Source organism: Gymnoscopelus microlampas (genome assembly GCF_963454915.1).
Source record: "Gymnoscopelus microlampas genome assembly, chromosome: 17".
Taxonomy (NCBI): domain Eukaryota; kingdom Metazoa; phylum Chordata; class Actinopteri; order Myctophiformes; family Myctophidae; genus Gymnoscopelus; species Gymnoscopelus microlampas.
Genome location: NC_139954.1, coordinates 45,608,361 through 45,629,463, shown reverse-complemented (window position 1 = coordinate 45,629,463; position 21,103 = coordinate 45,608,361). Strand labels below are relative to the sequence as shown.

Genomic DNA, 21,103 nt, shown 5'->3' with positions numbered 1-21,103 from the left:
TGCCGTGAACCTGAACGAGCTCGTTCACCTTCTGAAACTGTTACGTTCACGTGCGACGTAAAAATTAAATCGCTCACGCGATGGTGTTTTACACACATTATAAAACACATACATTAACCACTTTAGCCCTATTTTATACCTAGGCTATTTGAAAATAGCAGATCTACAAGCTCACAACGCGTCGCATCGCGACGCGTTGTGAGCTTGTAGATCGGCTATTTTCAAATATATTAGTACTTTTACTTTTGGTACTTTAAGTATATTTTGATGCCAATACTTTTGTACTTTTACTCGAGTACATTTTGAACACTAGAAAATAGCGCTACTGAACGAGAATGTGAACGAATCATTTGAACAAATCATTTGAACGAATCATTTGAACGAACCATTTGAACGAATCATTGCCGTGAACGTGAACGAAATCGTTCGTTCACTGAAATTAACGTTTTTTTTCCCACCACTAAGCTGTACCCCTGTCAGGGTTGGTTCAACCATTGATTCGGATCGGTTCTCATATATGGTCCTCAACGTGTCAATCAATGTAGCTACACCCTCACAAGAGATACCAGAAAAACAAACTGGGCTCGGCTTGTCTAGGCTTAGTTAATACTTTGTTCAACTGTAAAAAATAATAATAAGTGGCGACATAAATTGGATCTGCATTTCTTTCCCCAGTCAAAAATGAACAATGTTTTGGTATGACAGCTTTGTGACAAAGTGTAAAATTAGCCATAGCACTAGCTAGTTAATAGGGTAATGCCATTGATTCAAGCAGAAGATATCCAACCAGCATATGACCTCGTCAGCACAGCCCCTTCATTATCTGCAAAACATGCAGACAACAAGCTCAAAGGAGCATTCCCAGACTCCGATGCAGTCCAGTCACATCAGTCGTCTATGTTTGTAGATATTGCTTTAACTGTCCCAAGATCATTGGAATAACAACCACAATGTAAAGTATGATTTAGGGTAGATTTCCCCTTTAACCCATTAAGACCGGGAACGCACGCGTGTTATTATTAGATTTCTTTGGCTATTCAAAAATAGCAGATCTACAAACTTGTGGCGTGGCACCGAGTGCTGTGCTACAAGCTTGTAGATCTTCAATTTTTGAGAAATCGTGAACATTAAGTGCAAACATTTGTAACTCAAATCTTTGCTTCTGGGGATTCTTCTACAAATGTCTTCTAAATCCCACAGTTTTTCTGAAAAACATACGTTTCTATATCAGTGGCACACTGGTACTCAAACTTTTTCATGTCAAGGACCCCCAAAATGATATGTATTTGGCCATGCACGGACCCCCATCTCAAAATATTTTGTTCCAGGGACCCCCCAAAAGCAAAGATTTGAGTTCATGTTCGCTTAAACATATATAGTCAAAGATTTGAAAAATAAATCATGATTTTTCAAAAATAGCAGATATACAAGCTCATAGCACGGCCCTCGGTGCCGCACTATGAGCTTGTATATCTGCTATTTTTGAATAGCCAAAGTATGAAATATGGATAAAGTGGTTACACAGATGTGTTCCCGGTCTTAATAAGTTAAGCCCAAGGGCATACATTATAGTAGGACACTCCTGCATAAACCTGCTGCAGTGATTAAGACTCGTTACAAACATCACCAGTGTCATAAACATGTTTGATTCCCTCGAATCACACTCAAAGATTCCATTAAATAATTTACAAGAACAATCAATGACGTTTTACATTTTTATGTTTAAAATATTCAATCAATCTTACATTAAAAAAGGGTACAAAGCATTCAAGTGCAAAACATCTATTTCACAAGGTATATTAGGATATGATAATGGCAGTAACATCTACTGTAAGTGCCATATTCTTTCACAACATGCACCCTGACTCATCACCAGCAGGGTCTGTCCAGTACGTTGTGTTTATGTTATCATTTCTGACATAATTGATGTTTTCGCTATAAGGGTGTGTAATCCCAAAACGGGAAACACATTATTAACATTCCCCAGACCATTAATAATTCCAAAGAATGTTTTAGGGACGCGTAAAGCATGTGTACGGTACGGCTGCTCCGACCACATGCTTTGAAAGGTTTGTGGGGTTCCTGCACGCTTTGGGGAAACGTTTTGCCTCGCACTCGTTTTACACCCAGTGGTTCTCAACCATTTCAGGCCGCGACCCCCCCCAAAATAATCATATTTGAACTGGGGACCCCCTAAAACAATCATACAATCATATTTGAACTGGGGACCCCCCAAAATAATCATATTTGAACTGGGGACCCCCCATCCTGACAAGCACTTGGAATTGTAGGAGTTGAGGCATTAGATTTAGTTTGACCCGGTTCCACAGATAAATATTGTGAAAATAGCAGATCTACAAGCTCACAATGCATTTTTAGAGCTTGCAGATCAGCCATTTTCAAAATCTTTCTTATATTATTTGACAATTTGGCCAATGTTTTTTTTAGTATAGTTTGTTGATTACTTTTGATGCAGTAATGGTCTTATGTATTTTCTTCCTCTTTTTTTTTTGCCCCCCCCCCCAAAAAAAAATCATGTGGGGACCCCCCAGGGGATCCTGACCCACAGGTTGAGAAACACTGCTTTACACTGTCAACACAGTGAGCTCCGTACTCCATCAACGCAGTGAGTCACGCTGTAATAACTCCATTGGAGTTGACATTTGTCATGCTGTACATATTCCACAGTCAGATCCGTCCACATTCCACTCGTCAGACGCTTTTACGTCCACTTATGTCCAGTAGGCTGCTCTTCATACTGTTGTGTTCAGGACAATAACGTCCAAGTGTACACACAAGGTAGCAACCGTACAATAGGCTCTATGCACAGCAGCCATATTATCACTTCCTTCACAAGTGTTACCAATTATACTAACGAAGGCTCTGTTCCATTTAGTGTAGCAGTGTGGTTCTCCGATTTTTTCAATTCCACGACCCCCATAACTGAGAGTGTACAAATGGAACCAAATGGACCCTTACGGGTCCATTTGGTTCCATTTGTACACTCTCAGAGTTACACATCCGTAAGGGGCCATTTGGAACCCCCTCAGGGAACCATGAGGGTTCCTGGACCCAAATTTAAGACCCACTGGTGTAGCAGAGTGTTTCCAGTGTGCCAACATGCAGAATATCAGCACCCTGACTCTGTTTGACCAGAATGGAACAGAGCCTTCATTGGCGTCATTGGTAACACCTGTGAATGTCTTCACAATATTTCTGCTGTGCATAGAGCCTATTAGGTGGTTCACAGACATTATTTTGAAACGGTCTGAATGTCTACTGTGCTTAAAAGGTCACTCCCGTCCATGGAGACAACCCATCAGTCATTGTGGGGTTTGGTTCCCCAGTGAGGGAGGCCGTCTCTGAAGGTTTGCCAGCAACCTTCCGTCCCTGGTTGAGTCACAACAACAACAACAGGAGCCATCGGCTCAGTCCCAGAGTCACTAGGGTCAACCAGGCCAGACTCCTCTGCCGTACGTTCGACGTCGAGCTGGATGATGATGCTTGTGTGTGTGCGAACACTGCGTTGGTCTGGTTGGTGGGGACCTCGACGTTGCAGATCATCCCCTCGCAGCAAGACACACACTCCTGTAGAGAAGGGAAGGGAAGAGATGTTTCAAATCTTTTTTATTGTGAAGCACAGGGTAATATTATACATTCTGTTCATACATATGGATTGCTTTTTTTTTTTAAACCAACAGACATATACACACAATAGACGGGTAACATGAAAAGAATACACTCAAACTTAAGGAAAACAACAAAGGGACCCTCCCGCCTCCCTTCCCCCTCCCCAGAAGTGCTACGTGCGACACGGGTCATCCACAAGGACTAGCCTATCAACCTTTAAGAAAGGAGACTAAAGGCTTCCAAATCTTTTCAAAATCTTTCAGTTTCTCTTTGAGTATAAATCTGATTCTTTCTAAAATGTAAGGATTCTGTCATCTCGTTGAGCCAGAGTTTGACTGTGGGGGCCTCTTTCTTCTTCCAAAATAAGAGTAGGGAAGAGATGTTAGCAACGTAATCAACAGAACAGATGGCTGTGCATACAGATGGCTGTGCATTGTGCATATTTTGTTAGAGCCCCGCCCGATGCCAGATTTGTGGGTCCAATCAATGCTCGGTCCAAAAACCGATGCTGATTTTGGAGAACACTAAACCACCAATTACCGATGTAAGCTCAGGTGTTGGGAGATTGTAGATTGATTTTTTTTTAAACATTAACAAAACTTTTGAACATTTTCACGCAAGGTTGAAAGTGGTTACAAACCGGGACCCAGCGGCTGTATAATTGCAGATACCGAGGTCATAAAAAAAAGTCTAAATAATGGCCGTGTGTTGTGTGTGTGGGTGATGGCCGATTTAAGCAGTCACTCCAAACTATCTGGGTTACATTAGGTGTGACTGGTCCGCACACCTGTTGTAATCGATGCACACAGTCATCCATTCCCCACACACACACACACACACACTCAGTCAGGAGAGAGCCTCCTCTGTCATGACAGCATCTCTACAATAAATGTGTTTATACACACACAGCAATGTGGGTCATGTGGGCAATGCCTCAGCAATGTGTCCAATGTGTCCCTGAGCAAGATGCTTAACCCCTAAAACTGCTCCTCAAGCGCCGTACTAATGGCTGCTCACTGCTCCTAGTAGTTATAGGAAAGGTAAATACAGAGAGGACAAAATGTCACGTATGTGCAAATATACAGTGACAAAAACCAGGAGGGGCCGTAGGTCATAGGTTTGGTATTTGTAAAGCGCAGACATACCGTGTGTCCAGTGTCCCGGTGGCGCCTGCAGCCTGACATCTGGCAGTCTTCACGGACGGCACATCTTTTAGTCACAAACTTGGTTTTTCCATGATTGTTGAAGTGATGGATTGTCATACAGAACTGAGTATCTGTGGAATGAAAAGGGGGGAGGAGGGGGGGGGGCTTTTAAATTACCGCTCTCTCATTTCTGTACCGACTGGATACAGGTTTTGTCTCCATTTTTACATTAACATTATTTACAGTGTAAAAAACATCATCATCGGTACCTGTTTAGTAGGGGTTAGCATAGTCTGGGAGGCTTCGGCTGAAAGCCTGGACAGCAGGGCCGCGGCCACTGCGTTGTGATTCAAATCAACAGCCAATGAAGATCCACATGCAGTGGGTGTTGCATGTAAATAGGAGCGACGGGAAGCAATTTCCCCTTGAGAAATTGCGGCCGCCATTGTTGTGTACTGCTGTTTGCCTCTCGTCTGACTTTTTAGAGGAGTTGCACAGCTCTCAGACCGGTAAGAGGCGTGTCCGCTCAGATTCTGAGCGTACGTTACATCCCGCCCACAAATACCAGGGCTCTGGCCCAGAAGTTCCTCGCCGCTCCCGTTTGTATGCGAGAGCTGGCGAAAACTTCTGGGAACTCAGATTAAGTAGGGGTTAGCAGAACAATAGAGCACCAAGGTCTGACGTAATTTACGCATTCCTACCCGGGTCACGTTTTTTTTCCTCCATTCTGAATTCCCATAGACGTGTTTAATATTGTGTCATATAAGAACTGTGTTCCAAAAATAAACTAATGAGCACGAAGACCCATATAGATATGAAGCATCAACTGACGGCGAGAAAACACTAACGTTACCGCCGCCAAATTAATAAAATTCTTGCCAGAAACAGACATATTAAATATGAGTGAATGACTATCGTAAACGATACAGAGCTCGCCGATCAGTGAAGCCGATTCAGTGTGTCCTCCACAGATCCACGGACAGAGAGATACAGACATCCGTGACAGTGTTTTTTTTTGGTTCTCAGAAACTGTTGGGTCTAATTGAATTGCCGCTCGGGACCGCATGACCCCGGGGGGTCAAATGGGACACACATGCCAAGTATGTGCCCATTCGGTCGGATGGGAGCCAAATAGATATCAATTTGGGGGTCCTTGCCACAAAAAAGTTAGAGAACTACTGATACATACAGCATATATCTGACTCTGTGTGTCAGATAACTGTGTGTGTGTGTGTGTGTGTGTGTGTGTGTGTGTGTGTGTGTGTGTGTGTGTGTGTGTGTGTGCGTGCGCATGCAGAAAGCACTCCCTCACCTTGCGGACACCACTTGTCCTCTGCCCAGCGGTTACAGTTGTAGTTATCGTGAGCTCGCTCACAGGTGAAGCACTTGAAGCTCTTTGGGAACGGAGTGGCTGTGAAGAGCAGAGCAAGGAAGGAAACCATGACATCTCTATGACAGTAAGTACTTCTCTAATGTCAGACAACAATCATACTATAATTCTAGTAACCGTCTTGAGTAGGTGAGTAGGTGAAGCTAGCCGGTTCTCCTCAGTGGCTGGACCAATTGCTCTGATTTTGCACACAGCCATTGACCATTACCATCTGAACTTAACTGTGAAGCCCGTTTTTCAATTTCATCAAATCTCAGCTTCTTATTAGCGCTTTTGTGTCAAAGAATGTCGCAATGGTTACGGGGCTGCCCAGCTATGGGACGAACTTCCTCCCGGGTTGCCAGATCATGTGCGCATATCCCCCCACGGATGCGTCGACCGGGTATGGTCTAGTATTCATAATTGTTATAGCATCATGATTAGAGCCTGATTCTGGAGTCCTAGACCACCTTATGTTCGACCCATATCTTATTCCCCAAAAAAGTGCTAAATCAATTCTAATCAATTAAACACTTAGATTTGATTGAAGTTGGAGGGCGCCGCTGGCCTAGCGGTTAAGGTGCATAGAGGTGCATGCATTATATAGGCTCTAATATATAGCCTGACAGCGAGTCAAGGGTTCGATTCCCAAGCCTGACAACCTTTGCTGTGTGTCACTCCTTGTTCCCTGTCTCTCTCTCTCTCTCTCTCTATACTGTGTACTATCAATAAAGGCATAAAAGCTCCAAAAATAATAATTAAAAAAAAAATGGAAAAGATCACAATGCATCGAAATATGACACGTTGTGATCTTGTATTTTTTTTTTACATTTCTGAAAACCTTTTCAACTATAATGCCATGCCCAAAATAGGGACAGCAGGTTGAAAGCGGTTAAAATCACACATTGGCTGCATAATACATCTATTCATGATACAGCATCAAACTGTTAAAAAAGTCATCTGTACCCTCTACTGGTGGTCTGACGTTGTAGAAGTTGATGCGGTCGCCCTTCACCGTGTCACATATGGCCACCAGAGCCAGGAGATGAACAGCGGCCATGTGCATCTTCAGTCACCGACGCAATCATCAACAGACCTGAAACACACAGCAATGGAAACACATCAGAGACACAAGTAACACACCCCATCCCTTTTAGCTGTTATGATGCAGCAAGAGAGACAATAGCTTTTGACAAAATATCGGTCAACACAACAATGATCAGTGGTCTCGTACTCTCCAAAATCAGGATCGAACCCAAACATCTGGCATCGCTTGGGCTCTAGAATTGATGAAAGAGGACAGGAACCAACATTTGACTCGTTTAACCCGTTGGTTCTCAAAGTGGGGTCCGGGGACCCCCAGGGGCCCTTGAGGGAGTTCCAGGGGGACCCCAGCTAAATGATGGACAGGAACCAAATGGACCCTTATGGGTCTGTATCTCTGAGGTCCATTTGGTTCCATTTGTACACTCTCAGAGCCTAGTAGCCTAATAATGCATGTCAAACTGGGGGTCCAATAAATTAAAATGGTTGAAAATCACTGCTAGAGCCGTAAAAAAATCTTCTCTTATGGGGGTCCTTGGCACATCTTTTCAAATGGGGGTCCGCGGGCTAATAAATGTCAATTTGGGGGTCCTTGACATGAAAAAGTTTGAGAACCACTGGTTTAACCACTTTAAGCCCTGTATACTTCATCGTAGAACGGCCGATTCACAAGTCGCAATGTGACACACTGTGAGCTTGTAGATATGCTATTTTCAAAAACAAATTGACACCAGGTTGAAAGTAGTTAAGGGTGTTCATTCAAATGTTTACAATTTAGGCTCACGTTACCATAACCTGAAATGGGCTCCTCCATATAACAGAGAGCTGCTATTTAACAGTGCAGTATTAAATAGCACCACGGTATTCAAATTGCCTTGACCTAATCACCTTTAGCCGCTCCTACGGGTCATGGCACTGGGGCCTGGGGTCATGACCTCTGGAAGTTCCAAAGAGGATCAGGTCTCCACTGGAGCTTTGACTGAACCTCTGAACTTTGACTTTCTTATGAGGGGCGTTTTGACCTCTAACGTCAGGTGACTGGGTGGGCAGGTAAGTGAGGGTAAGTGCAGAAGACGGCAGACATGGCGGCACGCGCAAATGAACGAACCGAGGAGCTCGAGAAATTCATGAGGGGGGGAAAAAAGCAGTTTTGCTCTCTGAGCAGACACTTAGAAAACAGACCCTCAGGTAGTGTTGATTTCGTCAACTAAAATTATGACGAAAAATGTTCGTCTACTACATCTTTTCACTGACGAAAACTAAATAAAAACTAAGCTACGATGACTAAAACTAAGACAAATATATTGACACGTTCGTCAACAAATAAAAACTAGACTCAAATGTTAGTGAGGGACGAGAGGAGAAGAGATCCAGTAAAACTGAAAAACAAGTAATTTTGAGTTTGGTTGTGCTCGGGTGTTGCGCTCTGAAAATAGCCGCTCTACAAGCTCACAACGCGTCGCAGCGCGGCGCGTTGTGAGCTTGCAGATCGGCTATTTTCAGCATGCAACCAAGTGTAAAATCAGCCATTACGACGCCATCAAGGCCCCGCCAACATACATTATAGTCGACTAAATCAACAGTACATTTAGTCGACTAAAAGTAAACAAAAACTAAAACATTTCACATGACATGATATGACTACAATTAAATGGAATTTTATTCAGAAGACTATGACTAAAACTCAATCAAAATTTGCTGTCAAAATCAACAGACACTTGGAAAACAGGCTGCATTTCTTCAGAAGAAATATTACTCCAATCGCAAATCGGTGTTGCCTGACAACAATCAATTATTTTAGACAAGCGACACTGTTACTACAGAGTATTAGACTCCCCCCCCCCCAACTCTCCAACACAGAGGGACATGAAAGAGACGTTGTGTTCCAAAGAAAAGAGGTCAGCGCTGATGTAAAACTAACTAAGTCATCTCTAATTGAGTAAGTCAAAACGGCAGCTTTTTCAGATAAGCGCTTCAGACGTTGGGCAGCAGATTCACCGAAAACAGTGCGACTCGACACCATCACGAGTCACTAGAGCGTTTGGTCTATAAGAGCAGAAACACAAGGACATAATTATATTTCAGGTTAAATTAAACTCAAGTGGCTCCAATTTGTCAGCTTACATAAAGAGAAGTCTTTTTGAGGTGCCGTCTATGGGCCTTCAGTTCCAGTCAGTCATAGCCTGTGGTGGGATGACTTAAACATGCAGCGGTGTGACTGAATCAACAATGTGTGTGTGTCGATGCGTTGTCATGTCATCCGCTCATGTGTCAGACCCAGGCTGATAAACAGCAGTTATCCAAGAGACCCATGCTTTGGCATAAAGATGTGGTGGTGTGCTTTAAACCACTCGAACTAGTGTCACTATATTCTGGGGCTAAGAGCGAAAACAGGAGTATTAGAGCCCTTGAGAATCCAGTCAACTAAGTATAGGGTTTAAGTGGTTTAAAGTAGATGTGACGACAAAACAAAACCCAGTGTGGATACTAATGAGTACGTTGCAAGACACTAAATGACCATGTCTTTACGTTGTTTGCCGAGTCAACAGTCACCTGTTCCGCCTCAGATAATCCACTGTTGAGGGTCACGGAAACCACAGAGCGCCCCGACTGACCCCGATGTGGAATCAGTGTCCGCAAACACAAGACTCTTATCTCTCCTTTCCTTCAAAAACCCACAAGCCTCGCTAAGTAAACCGGGGCCATCCACAGTGTTGATTTCGTCGACTAAAACTATGACGAAAAATGTTCGTCTCACTGACGAAAACTAAATAAAAACTAAATAAAAACTAAGCTATGATGACTAAAACTGAGACTAAATATATTGACAATTTCGTCAACAAATAAAAACTAGACTAAAATCTTAGGGAGTGACTAGTGGAGAAGAGATCCAGTAGAACTAAAAGACAAGTCTTTTTATGTTTGGTTGCGCTCGGGTGTTGCGCTGTGAAAATAGCAGATCTACAAGCTTGTAGATCGGCTATTTTCAGCATGCAACCGAGTGCAAAATCAGTCATTACGACGCCATCAAGGCACCGGCGCACCGCCAAAATACATTTTAGTCGACTATAATCTTATGATATTTAGTCGACTAAAACTAGACAAGAAGTAAAACATTTCAGATGACAAAAAAAAATCTGGCCATCCATCAATCAGTCACAAAACCGCGGCCACACTTCTCACAGGCCTATGCGAGGGGAGGGCCGGTCAACCCCTCGGCCTTTTTAGAGCAAATAAACATTTGACACCTCTACGACATCCGGAGGGGTTTCGACTTCATGGCGTGTTCAGCCGGGCTTCTTTGGGTTCACTGACCCTGGTGGCTGGAGGTATGCAGCCGGGGCATGCATGTGCTTGTTGTGTCAACATGCAATGTGCTTGTTGTGTCAAAGCTATGTTTAGCTCGCCGCAACTGTCCCGTCTGACTGCCGCGCGGGGACTAATTGAAAACAATGACACCGCTATACGGATGGGCCACTTCAAAGAATGGCCTCTTGGGCCGTTAAAATCGGGTAAAGCATCTGTGTCATTCTAGATTTGAGCTATATATGTATAGCAACATAAGTTTTCCAGAAAACTCTTTCAGGATTTTGAAAGATATTTAGAAAAATAGCAGATGTACAAGCTTGCAGCAAGCTTGTACATCTGCTATTTTTGAAAAATCTTTTTTTTTACACAAATCAGATGGCGGTCCGCGGCCAATTACATATCATAGAATTGGCAGTTTTTTGAAAAAACATATGTTGCTATGTCAGTGGTTTTCAAACTTTTTAATGTCAAGGACCCCAAAATGATATGTATTTGGCTGCGGACCCCCATCTCAAAATATGTTGTTCCAGGGACCCCCAGAAGCAAAGATTTCAGTTATAAATGTTGGCTTTAAAAAAAAAGAAGATTTGCACACATTTTCACGAGCCAAAGTATAACAATGCTTTTTAACTCAAATCAAGAAGTGACACAGATGCGTTCCAGGTCTCAACGAGTTAATGGGTTTAAACTTTAAGTTTAAACGTGAATTCTGCAGAATTCGCCGCGCACACTGCAACACGTGTGAAGTATTTAAAACTATGTGAGGACTATAAACGATACGAAGGTACAGTAAAGCCACGAGAACACGGAGACATGGGGATTCATTGTGAGACACGTCATCCTGGTGCCACACGCTGGTGTGGAGTCCACCGCTTCCTCTGTCTGGTCTGTCACCTCCCACTACAAACACACTTAACCCTTTCACTCAAATCGTTTTATGCAGCAAGTCAATACTTTAAAGTAGTTACACGTTAATCAATCAATGCCACAAAGAATGTATAACATTTTTAAATCAAGGCAAACAAGCCTAAGTATGCCAAGGAAACCATAAAAGATGTAAGGTTAAGGTATATCTTTGGAATACTGCAGAAATAAGCTTTGTAGCACTCCGTTAATAACCTAAATATGGCAAAAAATAACTAAAATAAACAGGGTCAAGACTCAGCATGATATCACAGTTGAAGGTATTTTCACCCATTCAAATAACTAACTACTAAGTTAACAACTTCCCCTTGCAATGACTTACCACTACTGTACAATATGTCATGTCCTGAAGTGATGACAGGAAATCCTTAAGCAGCAAGCAGGCTTAAAAGCTGTTGAAACTTTGCAACACGACGATTGTTTAAAAGTTACATCATTTTGCAGAATGTTTAGTCAAGGCATACCTTTGACTTAAAATAGTAGATTAGTAGTATTTTCTTTCCAGTTCCACAAATGTTTCAGGGAGCAGTGAGTGTGAGGCCAGTGGTGTGGACAGTCTGACAGATCCCTGCATGGTTAATACAGAAGAACCAAGAAGAAGTGATTTCCCAAAGACCTCCTCTCTGTCTCTCTCTCTCTCTCTCTCTCTCTCTCACCACCACCACCCCCAACTTCCTGCCGATGGGAGCAGCGATGTTATTGGTCAACTGATGGGGGCTACTGTGTGGGAACTGGGAACAGCCACTTTTTAACAAGGTGGTGCAAGCCAATTCACAACTAACCTCATTAACATTCTCAAACACAGTGACACAGTGTCCCCCCCATCCCCCTCCCCCCCCCCCCACTTCCTCGGTGCAGATCGAGCTCTTTAAAAGGCGGATATTGCTAAAAAACACACAGACTAAACGTGTTTCATGGAGATTACTGGGTCTGACATATGATATGACACAAGACTTTTTTCCCCTTCTTAACAACCGTGCCGAGGGCAGGTATGGGTCGCAGCAGGCCCATGGGAAACAAACTGCAGCTTTTATCTCTGCAGGGTCCCCCTATCTCTGCAATATTGACTCTATGGTCACGTGTGAACTACGGGTCACACGGGGACACCCGGCAGCCTTATCAGTTCATTTATGTATGAAGAAATCTGTAGACAAACACTTGAACCTCCACCGCCAAACACATTAGCTGTTGCTTTGTGAACACTATCGTTTGGGGGCCTGGTTTATGCTGGAATAAAATCACACCGATAGCAAGGGCTTCTCTGACCTCAAAGCGCAGGTGGGCCTGGGAAATTCACACGCCACGCCAGTTCCGCCCCGTGCAAATTAACCCATTAAAGACCTGAGGCCGATTCTACTTTAATGTCTTCTAAATCCTAACAGTTTGCTGACAAACTTTTATGTATTTGGCCGCCGGCCCCCGATCTCAAAATATGTTTGTTCCAGGGACCCCCAGGAGCAAAGATTTGAGTTAAAGATGTTCACTTTAAACATATATTTGTTCAAAGATTTGCACACATTTTCACAATAAAAAAAAAAGATAAGTACATGTATGCATTTCCCTAATTGCCAATAGTATATATGAAGTCAGGTTTAACCTGACTCCAGGCTTGAATATACTGCAATTGTCAAGCTCCAATTTTATCTCTTTGGAAACGACCCGTTTTCGCTGCAACATCAACACTGTCCATCACTGCATATTTTTAGAACACCCTTAACTTTTATCTCCTGCAAGGGACCAGCAGGGCTTTCCTCCTGTGTTGCCAGGTCTGCTTATTATAAGCGACTTGTGGGCTTGTTTTTCTTTAAAGTTGCTTGTAAACGTTGGTAGTTGCAGGTTAGTGTAGTTGCTTATTTGGGCTTGCTTCCACATTTTTTAATTATTTTTTAAACCAGTAACATTTTCATGTCATGGACCCCCAAATTAATATGTATTTGTCCCTAAAATATTTTGTGCCAGGGAGCCCCATACCAGATTTGTGTTGTTAGAAGATTTTTTGGGAAAATAGCTGATCTACAAGCTCTGGCTTGTAGGCTCGCTATTTTCAAATACCCGATGTATACAGTATATAGGCTTAAAGTGCTCATGTGGCCTATATAGTCACGTTCTTTTGGGCTCGTTTTTTCTAGACCTGGTTGCATATTTCGCTCCCAAAATCTGGCAACCGTTTACTGGGATGAAGGCATGGGCTCCAGTTCCCACGACTCAAGGGAAGGAGGAAGGAAGGGCCCTGGAGTGGGAAGAGATGGAATCACTTTCAAGTTCCCTAACAGCGGGGGTCCCGCGCACTGCACTCATTGTGTTTTGTAGGGTTTTAACCCACTGAGACCGCGAACGCATCTGTGTGTCATTTTTAGATTTCTTTGGCTATAAAAAAAAAATAGCAGATCTACAAGCTCATAGCGCGGCACCGAGTGCCGCGCTATGAGCTTGTAGATCTGCTATTTTTAAAAAATCGTGAAAATTCGTCAAAATCTTTGAACATATATATTTTTAAAGCAAACATTTGTAACTCAAATCTTTGCTTCTGGGTGATTCTTCAAATGTCTTCTAAATCCTAACAGTTTTCTGTATAAAAACGTATGTTTCAAACCTTGTGGTGTTCAAACCTTTTCATGTCAAGGACCCCCAAAATTATATGCATTTGGCCGTGGACCCCCCATCTCAAAATATTTAGTTCCAGGGACCCCCATGAAGCAAAGATTTGAGTTACAAATGTTCCCTTTAAAAATATATATATTCAAATAATCGCACAAATAGCAAAAAAAAATAGCAGATCTACAGTACAAGCTCATTAGCGCGGCACCGAGTGCCGCGCTAATGAGCTTGTATATCTTAAAATGCCACAGATGCGTTCCCGGTCTAAATGGGTTAATGCACTCCGAGCTCTCAGTGGAAGTTCCGGCGAGCCTGATGCCATGTCTGGGAAAAACACATTCCAGCTGGAGCACCTGACTGCCTACCCTGCCCTGCCCTGCCCGCCCGCCCGCCCGCTCGGTTCACGCAGCACCTGGACCCGATAACAAACCCCGGCATGTGGGGCATGTGGGGGGAAAACCAGGGCTGATGTTTCTTCAGCTTTTTAATTTAAGCCCCTGGCCCTAGCTTCCTGCTCCTTTAACCCTTTAAGGCCGGGAAGGGAACGCATGTGTGTCATTTTAAGATTTCTTTGGCTATTCAAAAATAGCAGATCTACGAGCTTGTATAACTGCTATTTTTTTGAAAAATCGTGAAAATGTGTGCAAATCTTTTATATACATTTTTAACTCAAATCTTTGCTTCTGGGGGTCCCTGGAAATAAATATTTTTAGATGGGAGGGGGTCCGCGGACATTTTGGATTATTTTGGGGGTCCTTGACATGAAAAAACTTGATAATCATTCCATTGATAATATAATATAATAATATAGCAACATAAGTAAAAACTTTTTTTTTTTTTACTTTAGGAAAAACAAACTGGATTTAGAAGACATTTGTAAAATCCCCAGAAGCAAAGATTTGAGTTAAAAACTTTCACTTAAAAAAAAAAAAATACATTCAAACTAAAGATTTGCACACATTTCACTATTTTTCAAAAACAATAGCAGATATACAAGCTCATAGCGCGGCACTCGGTGCCGCGCTATGAGCTTGTATATAGCCAAAGAAATCTTAAAATGACACAGATGCGTTCCCGGTCTTAAAGGGTTAACTGGCCCGGGTTGCAAATTCATTGACCCCCATGCTTTTTCACGCAGCTGTGGATGCTACGTTTGTGGAGTTAGCAGAAGCGGAGAATTCAAATTTTCTCATCAACCAAAGGCCTGTCAAGCTTCAGGAAATTTCATTTGATCATTAATTGCTATATATAAATAATTTCGATGAACGATTTCATTGTGCATCGGAGCACATAAGTCAAACTTACATTTCAGGGCAGGTATGACATAGTTGTGACAGGCGAGTGAATGCACATTGTCATGTTATTATTCCCTAACATAATCTCTGCAGCAAGGTGTGCATCCACATCAAAGGGGAACATGGGCTTTTTTTTTTAAGTTGCCAGAGGTGGAAAAAGTACTAAAATGTTTCACTGAAGTAAAAGTATCAGTAATACTGCAATGTAGAAACACTCCGTTACAAGTAAAAGTCCGGTAATCAAAGTGTACTTGAGTAAAATAAGTAGAAAAGTATTGGCATCAAAATATTACTTAAAGTACCAAAAGTAAAAGTACTCATTATGCAGAATGTCTCCTTTCACAATATGTCTACATTTTATATAAAGCCTTTTGAAAATAGCCGATCTACAAGCTCACAACACGTTGCGATGCTACGCACTGTGAGCTTGTAGACACGTGTAGACAAATAGCCAAAGTTTAAATAGGGCTGAAGTGGTAAGTAACTACTAACTAAAAGTTGTCAAATAATTGTAGTGGAGTAAAAGTACAATATTTGCTTTTGAGGACGTAATGGTCTAGTGGAGTAAAAGTAAAAGTACTAAAAATTTGAATACGCTCCAGTAAAATAAAAATCCCTCAAATTTGTACTTAAGTACACAGTACTTGAGTATATGTACTGGTTGTATATACATAATGTTTATGTATAGCTTGTCAGCCAACACACAGGGTCCTTATTCACACCATAGTAAGAGGAGTGGGCCCATTAGGGTTTCTGTGAGACATGAACATAAACCGTAAATCAGAAAAATGAATGCTAGGAGCTTACAGTAATGGCCACAATTAATCATTCTGAGTAACTAATAGTGAGTGGAATGGAGGCAAAGGGCTGTAATCAGAAAAAGGAAGAGCCCACAGCCCTTCATCTCAAGTCAAATACTCTTCCATTGTTCCTAAAGCTCCCTGGGGCCTCACACAGTAAAAAAAAAAAGAGCATATCCTATCCTCACACACGTACTTTAAACACCAAAGGTGTGAAAATTTACAGCATCACCTGCAGAACGCTGTATCTGTTGCAGTACAACACGCTGAGAGGCACAACTCTAAACCTGCAGTAAAGGCCCACCTACATGTAGCATCAAATCCAAAAACACCCTCATAAAATCACTCCAAAATGTGTTTTTCTTTAGATAATGACAAGAAACTTACCACTTTGTAAACCTCAACAAACCTATTAGATTTACCAATTTTATCTCTCTTGTGTGCACGCACGCACGTGCAATTCATAACATCTATCAGGAGACCACAAGGGGAGCTAAATGTAAATTCCTGCTGCCTTTTTTTCCTTTTTCTCATTCGTACATAGTGTTTTGTATTTGTTGATGATGCATTATTGTGTACATTTTGCATGCTATGTTGATGAATTGAATACATGGGGGACCACAACAAGTCCCCAGGTCTTGTTTGTTTTATCCTTTCAGCCTCAATGTCTGACTGTACCACGTGCTGTTACCATTTCTGACTAATAAAGTATCCCACACACACACACACACACACACACACACACACACACACACACACACACACACACACACACACACACACACACACACACACACACACACACACACACACACACACACACACACACACACACACACACACACACACACACACACACACAGTATTTCTACTGTATTAAAGGTTGATAGTACCTTAGTTTGCATTGCTACTATTCAAAGCCTCATGTATTGTATACAGCAGCTGCGGCCTGCAGGCATTCTCAACTGTCAAACCTCACAGCCAGTCTGCACAGTTTTACCAGAACAGAGTTTATGGAGGGAGAAAAAAAAGGGAAACGAAAAAAAAAAAGAAAAAAAAAACCTTGGTCTCACCACACATTTGACACTTTTCAAGTCCCACCCCCTGAGTCGTCGTCCCACCACCACGCCACAATAAATACGACAGAACCCAGAAGGAATTAGCCGGGTAAACCCTCCCTCCGGAAATCTCATTTCCATTTGATTTCAGAAGTGAGCCTGGCCTGATCCGCCTTTCTGCAATATTGGCTCTGTACGCCGAACTGACGAGCCTATCAGCGTCGTCGCTCATCGTTCTGTGATTGACAGCGACAGTTGGCCAATCAGGTGGCGAGTTCGAGTGAGCCCGAATGAAGCCGAGTGCAGCCTGAGTGCCTCCGACAAAAGACGAACGGCAGCCATTGTTGTTGTCCGAGTGCCTTCACTGTTTACTTTTGTTTCTAAAACGGCCTCAAACTTCTTTTTTGAGGCACGGAATTTACTGTTAAGATATCATTTGGATAGAATTTAGTTGTTTAACTTCATATATGTGGTCAATTAATCATGACAGAGCCTATTTAAAAATATAAATTCAGAGAACCGGGAGGGGCGGGCTGTGACACGCATGTAGCCCAATAAGGCAACCTATTTTGGGCATGGCGATCTCAGAAGTCCCGTTGCGTCATATTAGTGACGGAGATGGTAAAAATCCACTGCAATTGGCTGAAGGGGAAAAACGATCATTGGCTGAAGGGGTTGTCAGTCAACGGTATTACTCCCGCCCAACTCCAGCCCACAGCCAATATTGCAGAAAGGCGGATCAGGCCAGACTCACTTCTGAAATCAAATGGAAATGAGATTTCTGGAGGGAGGGTTTACCAGGCTAAGAAGGAATGGTGAGAGCAGCAAAACTGATAGATAAACGGACTCTGGGGTGGTAAGTGTTACACAGTAAGATAATGAGTAGCTCAGTGGTATCCACGGAGAGACTGGGAATGCATACTCACCACATGAACGCTGTGGCTCCCCCCCCCCCCCCCCCCCCCCACCCCGCGCCCCCAGGGCAAGAAGCATTCTCGCACACAGTTCAAGAATAATTCCGCAACTTCACAAGGGAGCGAGCCTTAATCTACACTAGGGATGTGGCCGCTGTTCTTTCCCCCGCCTCCCCCTTTCGCATACAACTCATTCTTGCTTTTATTTTGATTGGAACGTTTCCTATAATTACGGCAGTAATTAAACTGACTGATACTCATTTGTCTGTCAGTGTCACCTACCTGTATCAATCACTACGCTGCCTGTGGGGTTTGATTAAATGATAGCTTAATTACTGTTTATCAGTTAAGGAACCAGACGGTACATGGCGTTTGTGGCGTTTTTTTTTCCTTCCTTAAAAAACGTCCTTATTGCGCTCGCTTTGGCAGGGGCCGGCGTTAATATTTAGACACATGCACATATGTACGAACAGGGTGAGATGAAGAGAGATGGAAACGGTGATAACGAGGTAGAAACAGTAACCGAGCCTTACGTTTATGTTGCAACCATTGTGTACGATTACACTCTACCAGTTTTACGTGCCGTGGGCGATACAAATGACAGATTTATGGCTTGTTTTTTTTTGGCAGAGGCCTGCTGTGGGACTGTAGGTGAGAGGAGATGCAAAAAGGCACAGAACCAGAGAGCCAGCCTGCCATGTCCTTGTCGGGTCGTACTGAAGTGGACATGACTATTAGGCCAGCGGTTCTCAAAGTGTGGACCCCCTAGGGGTCCTTGGGGGGGAGGGGATTTCAAGGGGGTCCCCAGCGAAATCATTGATAGTTAACCAAATGGACCCTTGCGGGCCTGTAACTCTGAGTGTACAAATGGCACTCACTGAGACTTTTGGGGTCCCAGAGATTTAAAATGTTATCAAAATAGGGGTCCGTGCATATCAAACGTATATGGGGGTCCATCATGGCATATATTAATGAAAATGGGGGGTCCGCGGGTTAATATGTATCAATTTGGGGGTCCAAAAGTTTGACTACTCCTACTACTGTATTAGGCTACTGGCGTCAGCTTGTGTGTGCTTGACCGGTGGTGGGGACACCTCAATGGCTGCAGCCAGCTGCCTGAATGTCTATAACAGCACCATGTAGCCCACGTACCTAAATGTGGTTTTCAACCTTTTTCATGCCAAGGACCCCTAAATTGATATACATTCGGCCGCGGACCCCCATCTGAAAATGTTTTGTGCCAGAAGCAAAGATGTGAGTAAAAAATGTTCGCTTTAAAAAATATATATATATGTTCAAAGATATGCACACATTTTCAAGATTTTTCAAAAATAGCAGATCTACAAGCTCATAGCGCGGCACAGCACCACGTATCCCACGTGTCTATTCTTGGCTGTGGCTAATTGTGAAGTAGGTGAAACATTTTGAGTCACGATGTGTGTTTTTATAGGCTTCACAGGATGCTGGCGGGAGTTTGTCCCCGGGGGGGAGAGTGAAGGGAGATGAGTGATCCCCGTTGGAACAATAGAGCGCGGGGCGGCGGAGCTGACGGGGCAAAAATCTAGCCTTAGCTTGCATGATGCATAAAGTCACTCACTTAGTATGCGGAAGCCCAATGACAAAAGGAAATAAAAACCGGGCTTCTAGGAATTCTCTGGCGCTGTTTTCCAAACGTCACTGATTGTTGGTACGCCCGGCCCGACTGAAAAACAATGTGCCAGATTTCTGCCAAAAATGATGAGCTATGCCATTTTTGAGGAAGACACTATTAACCCTTTAAGACTGGGAACACAACTCTGTCACTTAAGATTTCTTTAGGCTATTGAAAAATAGCAGATCTACAAGCTCGGTGCCGCGCTGAGCTTGTAGATCTCAATTTTTTTTTTAATCGTGAAAATGTGTGCAAATCTTTGAATATATATTTTTTAAAGCGAACATTTTTTACTCAAATCTTTGCTTCATGGGGGTCCCTTGGACTAAATATTGAGATGGGGGTCCGTGGCCAAATACATATCATTTTGACATGAAAAAGTTTGAGAACCACTGATAAAGATAACATACTGTAAGTGTTTAAAAAAAAAAAAAAAAAGTATTTAGAAGACATTTGTAGAATCCCCAGAAGCAAAGATTTGGATTACAAATGTTTGCTTTAAAAAATACATATATTCAAAGATTTGTACACATTTTCAAGATTTTTCAATAGCCAAATAAATCAAAAAACGATGTCCCAGTCTAAATGGGTGAAACACCTGGACCTAGGTGACTGACAGCCAGGTGAGAAAACATATTTTTGGATGTTTGGTGCTTGATGGTACATCAGCCTCAGCACCCTGACACAACACAGCCCTTAAGGTAGCCATGGTTCACATGACGCTCGTCTGTCACAGGCGTCATGGACCCACTTGTTCTTGGTTTTTTGAATGGACTCCATTTACAACCAGTAACATCTACATAAACGTTCAAATTTCAAATATAAAGTGCTTACCCCCCGGCCATGGATGTAACAAGTTAAAGCGCCCGGGTTTAAGTACCCGTATCTTCCGCATTGTTCAATAAAAAGCATTTTAATCCGATCGGTGGCCATTTTCTCCGAACTGTCTCCTTATGCTTTCAACTACGTGTACTGCACTCTGATACATTATAGCTCTATGAAAAAATGGCCCGCCGATCGGATTTAAATGCTTTTTTATTGAAAAATACGGAAGATACGGGTACTTAGACCCGGGCGCTTTAACTTGTTACATCCGTGGCTTTGGGGTAAGCACTTTATAATTGAAATCTGAACGTTTATGTAGATGTACGGGGTTGTAAACGGAGGCCATTCAAAAACCAGGAACAAGTGGTTCCATGACGTTTCAGGGCTACCCTTAAAGGAGAATTTTGGACTAAAGTTTTATTACCTTTTCTATGATGTTATGATATCTTAGGATGAATGGTACAGTAGAAAAAATTCATAACTCCACCCCTGGTCCGCCACAGCTTAAAAGCCCTCTAAGCTGCCTCATTCACTAGAATGG

The 21,103-nt window shown here is 42.8% G+C and overlaps 1 protein-coding gene across 3 annotated transcripts in view; it reads right to left on the bottom strand.

The window, feature by feature from the left end:
• Positions 1–3,049: 3,049 nt before the first annotated feature.
• Positions 3,050–21,103, bottom strand: part of lypd6b (LY6/PLAUR domain containing 6B) — a 46,271-nt gene continuing 28,217 nt past the window's right edge. For 2 of the 3 annotated variants that reach the window (XM_084083763.1, XM_084083764.1), the window contains 4 exons: positions 7,111–7,240; positions 6,088–6,186; positions 4,776–4,906; positions 3,050–3,588 (listed from right to left, as the gene is read on the bottom strand). In XM_084083763.1, the coding sequence (XP_083939889.1) occupies positions 3,400–3,588; positions 4,776–4,906; positions 6,088–6,186; positions 7,111–7,210 (519 nt within the window). In that variant the 5' untranslated portion in view covers positions 7,211–7,240 and the 3' untranslated portion in view covers positions 3,050–3,399. Of the gene's footprint in view, positions 3,589–4,775; positions 4,907–6,087; positions 6,187–7,110; positions 7,241–11,743; positions 11,848–21,103 lie in introns of those variants that run through there. The other variant, XM_084083765.1, reaches the window with a different exon arrangement.